We start from the raw sequence: 7,538 nt of genomic DNA on the forward strand, positions 1-7,538 counted from the left end.
GCCATGGTCTGGGGCCAGGGGGAGAGCAGGTGCTGCTTGGCTGAGATCAAAGGTAAAAGCCACCTGTGTATTACCAAGCACTGTAAGACAACCCAAGCACAGTTAATTTCAATCAGCATGCAAAAAACCTGTTGTTCGGTGGGACAGAAAGAACAAATCCAAGATATGTGCCCATATCCTTGACAAGGAAAGGACCAAATCCCAGTTCTTGCTCACCCTCCCTATGGGAAGGCCCACCAGAGTCACTCTGGAGTGCACTCCTTCACAGGAGTCTTGAGCTTCCAATTTTGCTTTGATGTTTGCCACAGGAAGTGGCTCTTGGGTGCCAGCCAGGCTGGTGACCTCATGGCCCCACCAGAGGGATGGGGACCTGGAGGGCAGTGCATGTCCCCTGCCCATGCCTCCAGCATTCCAAAATAGCCTTTACTTGCAGCAAGAGCAGAGGGTGCCCAGGTCACTGTCCCCCACCAGCAGGACCTGCAGGTAGGGAGCCAGGGGCAGAGGCCTGGCACGTGTCAGGTTGCCATCACCAGTTTGGTAGCCATCCAAGAAACCCAACCCTTCCAGTGGCTCTCCAGGGGTTGCTGGCACCTGTGGGCTCAGAATATCCCAGAACCAAAGAGCACTGCCACTGACAGAGATGCTGGGTCCTCCCTGATCCCAGGAGGGACTGTGGGAATGGCAGTTGGTATCCACTCACTTCCTTCCTTGGTGCACTCAATTCCTTCTCTGGACAACTGATCTTCTGGTATAGAGTGAGGACATCCCCTTCTTATGACCCATCTCTAGTAAGAAAATACATCAGGGTTCAGGTGATAACTGTACTGTGGGTATGTTTACAACCACTGGTTTTAATACAGCAGACAAACTTTAAATATGCAAGTTTGTTTATTAAGACAGGCTGCACAGAAGGTACACTTAAGGCATTGTTTCCATTTGGATTGTCTGTGACCCTCTTATTTTCTTGAAAAGCAGTCATCTGTCGTATCAGCATTGTCCCTTTCGGGCAATTTCTATATGCGTATGATCTTCCCTGCAAACAGAAGAAAGATATATTAGAAGAGAAACAGTACTTGAATTTTACAGACACATTTTATAAAGTGGACTCTCGTTTCTTTCTATGCATTCAATTAAACACAGTGATGCATTAATTGCATCACTTACTGAATGCATCACCACAAAGTAGCCATGATGCAAAATTTTATGAAATCACATACACAGAGTGAGTAACTTACCTCAGGCTTTGTTACCTATAAAAACCTGACAAAACCATCTGCAAATCTGAGAACTGTCACACCACATGACAAATCATACCATGAGGACTAACATGTCCATTACAAAGCACCAATACAAGTTAAACTTCGCAGTCTCTGAGGTGCAAACCAGTTCTAATGCTTTCAGTATTTCCTCCTTTCACATGGGAATTCAGTGGCAAGGGTGTGCATCCTGATGCATCTCGGCATCTGAGGCTTCGCTAAATTTTAAATGTGTGGTTCTCTGAATGCTGGAATCTTTTTTAAGGAAAATTTAGCCAAGTACCCCTTAGTTTGTGAACACTGGTTTGTTTTTCTTGCAAGTCCTCTACACAGTACTTTGGGGTGCTCCATTAACAAATCTCAATTTATCCGGCAAATGCAGACAGAAAAAGAAACAAGTAGAATGCAAATTGTCCCAGATAATCAGTTTGTTTCCTTATCTTAATAGAATCAAGTTGGTTTACTCCTCATGAAATTCAAGAGACTTATGTTTACCCAAAAGCAGGGTTAATCTGTACTAGTTAGTAATAGTCTTATCAGGGATCTTTTAACCAGAAGGTAGTGCCAGAAGGCAGATCAGGAATATGAAAGGCAAAATCAAGGCCAGGGGATGTAAAACATCAGTAAGGATGTAAGGAGTGGTTCTGGCTGAAGGACACCCTCACACTAAACCCTGCAGAGACACCTCAAGCTGCTGCATCTATTTCCAAAGAGCACGTGTTGCTGTTGGACTAGGGTTAAACTAAGATCAGATGTTCTCATTGCTACTGGACACTGAGTGTGGAAGAGACCTGGGATTTGAATTTGAGCACCCACTTAGAATAGATTAAATCTAAGCTTTAAAAGAAAAAAATAAAGTTTAAGGAGGAAAACTAACTTTGGTCTTACAATTAAGGGGCTTCACTGCAGAGGCAGGATGGGGAGGGTTTGTGCTGCACCTTTGCTCCAGGTGTCTCATGCTATCATGGATAAACTGCAGCAACCTCTTCTGCAGCACTCGATTCACACAGGGCTCTCCAGGTGCCCACACAGTCCTTCATGGCTAAAAGAGCTCATGGACAGTACTGGCTTGGCCATCAGGAAGCACAACTCTCTCCAAGAAGTCCCTTCATGGGGTTAAATAGGGGCTAGAACAAACCTGCAAGATGGCAATTGAGAATCACTCCAAGCAAATTGAGAAGTGACTGTTTTGTAATTTAGTACTGGATGTGTCCAGTACTAAATTACAAAACATATCTGTTTTGCAATATCTGTTTCTGTATCACCACATTAGGTTATTTCAGCAACTAGGCATGCAGCCTGCTAAATAGGGCAGAAAAATCTCTTTGTTCTGTCTTCCTAAGAAGTGTGACAGACTGTACCTTAGATTACTTGGAGTGGAATGATCATTGGTTATGACTATGGACTGTTTTTCAAAGCTGAAATTCCTCCAATAAAGCAAAATGTTTTATCCGTGTCGTCTTCATGCCAAGTCAAATACTTTAGAACAACAACTCCAGGCTGAACTAGAAGGCCCCCAAATATGCCAACTACTGGACTATAAGAGAAAAATGATCAGGAGAGTATCTGACCATGCTATGTCCTTCAGACCAAAATACATGTTTCTGAGCATGTAAGAAGACAGCAAAAAAAGATGGTTAAGACAGAATTCTATCTTGTGTTTATAATTGGATTTAATCCCATGTATCACACAAAACACGTACTTTACATCTTATACTAAAAAGCCATAAAGCCCCATCACTAATTACTTAAGGAATTACTTAAGGAGTTAAAATAAGCAGCAGATTTGAGTGGAGAACCCTTTGTTCTGTGTGCAATGCTGTATTCAGGAATCTGCCATGCATCTATCTGGAACTGAGGGATCATGCCTGAAAAAATGAAGCATCCTAGAAATCCTAGAAAGGCTGGATCTCAAAGCCATCCTTCTGTTCTGAGAGGATCAAAGACACTGTCTAGGTTGTGAGACACTTTCCTGTCTGTGTCTCCACAATATGGATTTTCACTCTCTATGGGCAATATTCAGCACTTCTTTTTGTCTTTTATGTACTGATTTCACTCCATTTCTCCAGATCTCTGGAAATTTTTATAATATCCTGCAGAGATCACCATATCCATGCCATTTTGCAAATTTTATTATTTAAAATATGATAGCTCTTTCAAATGTAAAATGCTGATCACTGCTTTTGAACCACAGCATTTCAAACTTCTGTGACTTCATCCTTTAACAATTTCAGCTGAATAACTATTTGTGAATGTCAAGTGGAGATAATGTAAACTGCCTTATTAATGTCATGCACCAATACTTCTATTTTCTCCTACTCTGTTTAGCCAGTTATCGTGCCAAAAAACTAAATCTCATGGATTTGATCGGATTATTTCTGACAAATCTGTATCTGCTTTGCTTACATTCCTCTTTACCTCTGGCTATGTACAAAGCCAATCACTTAATAACTTACTCCAACATCACTCGAGGCAGGAAAGATGGGTAGGCTCCTAATACGTAACATGCCAGAACCTCTTTTCTTCCCTTTTAACAGATTCTACTGTGTGTGAATTTTGATTACTTTTCTTTTTTTTCCTAAACTGTAGGTTTACCAATTCTCTTTGCAATTTGTCGCTTGCTTGGGTTGTTTGTGGTGTGCTCTGGTGAAAGTGATACCAAATTCTGCAGATATGCATTAAACACTTCAGCACTTTCTTTATAACATTACCTTAAGTGTCCTTTGATACCTTTGTCACTTTATTTTGGCCTATGTTTCTTTTATCTTGATCACTTGAATTTTGTAGATTGTGTACTCAGAATTAATCTTTCCTCTGCCCCAAAGTCAGAAACTCATTTCAGCCTTCCCTTTCTGGAGATCTATCTGTTCACAGTTTTGTTTCTCTTATTCTGCTACTCTCACTTATACCTTCTGATGGAAACAGAGTATCTTTTATTTCATTTATATAAATTGCTTTTTACCATCAAAATTTCTATTCACAGCAGCTCCTCTCAGTTTGTACTGAGAGACTGCTCTATAAAGGTTTCCAGTCAATTGTAATGGGGAGTAATAATGCTTATTAGATACCAATTCTCTATGTTTTCAGCATGTTTTTTAAAAAAATTAAATTATTAAGGAATAAAATACCCGCTCTCAAACATCAGGCAGTCTTTTTTATGATTTTTAGACAACCTGAAGGCAAAATAGCATTTTCTCCTAACACTTGTTGCTCTTACTCTTCTTTGTGAAAAGAAGAACAGGAGCTTGGATCTTGAACATGAATATTTTGTATGTAAAGCTGCATTTTGGGTGGGATCTTTCATGCTTTCTGGTGGAAAGTGTGGAAGGGTCTGGCATTATATTTATTGGTTGTATGGCATTGTATGAACATGACACACAACCTCCTCTAAGATACTCCTTCTCAGAAAATACTAACACAAATATTCAGTATATCCAGCTTACCAAATTAAATCAAAGCCATTTGCAGGTAGCATGATAAGGTTGCAAGGGATTCACAGTTGAGAGGACACTGCTGAAAGTGCAGTGCAACAGTGCAAATGATCCAAAGCCAGTAAATTGTCTATCAGTTATCTGGAATGCCAGGGTGAATGTTCTGCTTGCGTGTAGGGAAGGGAAGGACAGAACTGCCTACCTGTTAGCAAGGCAGAGCACACACTCGTTTCCGTAGGTCTGTCCGTCAGTGCCACAGACTGGATGGTAGTCCCTTGGACACATGTACTTCCCATACTGGGAGCAGTCGGGCTAGGGAAGACAGGGACAAAGAAGCCAAAGTTACACCATTTGAAACAGGTTTCTGCTCAGCTTCTGAAGAATCCTGGCATGCACAGAAAAAAAGGTGTCCAATGGGAGCTGGCACAGCATTTTTAAGTGCCACTTTATCTTTCATGCTCTTATGGGAATTTATCACTTGAGGCTTGGCTCCTGCTGCCTGGCACGGCCTAGCTGTGGTGTCAGGACTTATGTGTGCCCCACAGCGCAGCCCTTCCGCCCGCTGAGCGTCAGCGGGACACACGGACAGCGGCTCCCCAGGAAGGGCAGTGCAGACGGACATGGTGAGGGATGGGCATCGCCAGGGCGTGTGCGCTGCGGAGCCAGCAGCCTCGGCTGTGGGAGAGAGCCCTGCTCAGCGCGGGGGCTCCGGAGCCAGGGCCGGCCAGACCCAGCGCGGGGCCGCGCTCTGGGCACGGCGCCGGGCAGCGGGAGGCCTGGCTGGAGGCACGGAGGGCAGCGGGGCAGGCGGCACTCACCGGGTAGCTGGCCATGGCTCCGGGACACGAGAGGAGCCCTGTGGAGAGCGAGCAGCGTTAACGGCGCCTGGCCCCTCACGGATGCCCCGAGCTCCGCGGGACCAGCCCGGCTGTTACCGACCGCACGCCGCCCCGTCCCGGCACCCCTGACCAGCCTCTGTCCGCTCCTGGGACACCCTCACCAGCTGTCCGATCCCGCCATCCCCCGTTCAGCCGCTGTCCCGTCCGGCACCATCCCGTCCCGGTTCCCCGTCCTGCTCCGGATGGCTGCTGCCCACCCCCGGCTTAGATCCCGCCGCCGTGCCGCTGAGCCAGCCGGGGCACGGCACCGCTTCAGGTTTCCCCTTCCCTGGGACGGGACCGGCCGGGACACGGCACCAGCCCGTCTCCCACTTCCCCGGCACCGGCTCCCCTCCCTCCCCGACCGCCGGCGCCCCGGCGCGGTGCGGGCGGTACCGGCGAGGAGGACGGGCAGCAGGAGCAGCAGCGCCAGCGACCGAGCCATGTCACCAACTCAGCGGCGACAGCGGCGACAGCGGCGGGGGCGGCTCGGGGCGCAACGGCCGCGCAGAGCGGGAGCCAGCGGGGCCGCGGGGCGGAGCCGGTACGGGCGGGGCGCGGGGCGGCCGCGGGCGCGCTCACGGCCGGGGTGCCGGCGGGGACGCGGGGGGGGCGCTGAGGGAGCCTCCCCGGGAACGCGCTCGCGGGCAGGGAAAGCTTTCCCGTCAGAGCTGTGTGGGTGGGCAGCGCAGTTAGTGCGGGGCGCCGGCTGGGATGCCAGCGTGCCCCAGGCTTCCCTCCGCGGCTCCAGCCCGTCAGGGCTGGGCTTTGGTGGCAGTGGCTTGGAGGTTGGAAATACGCGCAGTGCCGTGCGGCTGTTATGGTCAGAGCCCGCGTCCCGTCACAAAGTGACAGGAGATGGCTTCTGCTGAGCTGTGAGCGCGGTCATTACAGAAGGAACAGAAAAACTGTCTCAGCAATAAGGCAACCTACCTGCCTCCAAAGGGAGTACAGGGGGCTGGAAAGCCTTGGCACGCTGTCCTACCAGCATGGCTGGGAGTCTCGGCAGCACTGCTTTCCAAAGAGTGTCTCGTCTGTCGGTCACTGATAAGAGTGGTTAGCTTTGCAGGGCCCAGAGATTCGCTTTGCGCAGGGTCTGGCTCTGCAAATGTTTTTATACAGTTTCCCAAAATCTAGGGTATGAACTTGTAAAATGGCCTGTGCTTCTGTGTATGAGCTGGGGTTAGAGCTGTCAAGTGTTTTGATATGTCCCACACAGGTCATATATACATACATTGGCATCACACACATCTTTCCTGTCTGTGTGTGAACCTCTGAGTCCTTTCTAGTATGGCTTTTTTTCTTTCTGACAGTGTGCCCTGCCTACATGGTATCACAGGGAGGTTATTTTATTTTCTGCTTGATATGTTCTTATTCCTCCAGGTAACCTCTGCAGTTTCAGATTTTCATTCCGTGCACACCTTTGTGATTACTACCCAACACAAGGCATGTTTCATGCAAAGGTCTCTGGCTTGGTTGTTTCAAGCAAAAAGCCTAATCAGAACATTTTGTGGCTGGTGAAGCATGCAAAGGGTTATTTCTCTCTGCCTGATCTCCTTCCCTAGCTTTCCCAACTTTCTGTCCCAGCTTTGCCTGTTAAGCCATTTGAGACCAGGGTGTCTTTCTGTTACCTTCTTATTGGGGGGATGGTGGCTGGATTTGCCATCCTGGGGGGAAGGATCGTAAGTACTTAAGTACTGGAGAGTTATGCTGGGATGGGTTTCCTTGTTTCTTAAAGCTGTGATTTTTCAAGGGGAGAGGGGCCAGCTGAAGGTGAAGAAAGCACAACCACGGGGAAGGTGAAAAAAGCAAAACCAAGGGTAAAAGTTATCTCTTATGTTGTGAATCTTGTAAGTTTCTCTAAACAGTTAAATGCAAAGCTTTTGCTCAGAAAAAAAGCTCATGAACAACATGAGCCAAGTAAAAGCTCAGTGTTCCACCTGTTGGTAGCCCAGACCAGCTTGCTTTCTCCT

General features: G+C 47.4%; 1 protein-coding gene across 1 annotated transcript; it reads right to left on the reverse strand.

Annotated features, from left to right (window-relative positions):
- Positions 1–884: 884 nt before the first annotated feature.
- SPINK2 (serine peptidase inhibitor Kazal type 2) lies at positions 885–6,098 on the reverse strand. The gene is made up of 4 exons (XM_039700232.1): positions 5,962–6,098; positions 5,506–5,543; positions 4,890–4,999; positions 885–1,033 (listed from the first exon to the last, which is right to left on the reverse strand). Exons 1-4 carry the CDS (start codon positions 6,008–6,010, stop codon positions 988–990), a joined length of 243 nt encoding a protein of 80 aa, XP_039556166.1. The 5' UTR covers positions 6,011–6,098; the 3' UTR covers positions 885–987.
- Between the last annotated feature and the right edge of the window lie 1,440 nt (positions 6,099–7,538).

The sequence above is a fragment of the Passer montanus genome, unplaced genomic scaffold (genome assembly GCF_014805655.1).
Source record: "Passer montanus isolate IOZ18808 unplaced genomic scaffold, ASM1480565v1 scaffold14, whole genome shotgun sequence".
In the NCBI taxonomy this organism is placed as follows: domain Eukaryota; kingdom Metazoa; phylum Chordata; class Aves; order Passeriformes; family Passeridae; genus Passer; species Passer montanus.

Coding starts and splice junctions, on each gene's coding strand:
- SPINK2 (XM_039700232.1), bottom strand. CDS start 6,010: ATGGCTCGGTCGCTGGCGCTGCTGCTCCTGCTGCCCGTCCTCCTCGCC. Junction 5,544..5,961: donor GCTGCCCGTCCTCCTCGCCG/GTACCGCCCGCA, acceptor CGCTCTCCACAG/GGCTCCTCTCGTGTCCCGGA. Junction 1,034..4,889: donor GTGCTCTGCCTTGCTAACAG/GTAGGCAGTTCT, acceptor TTCTGTTTGCAG/GGAAGATCATACGCATATAG.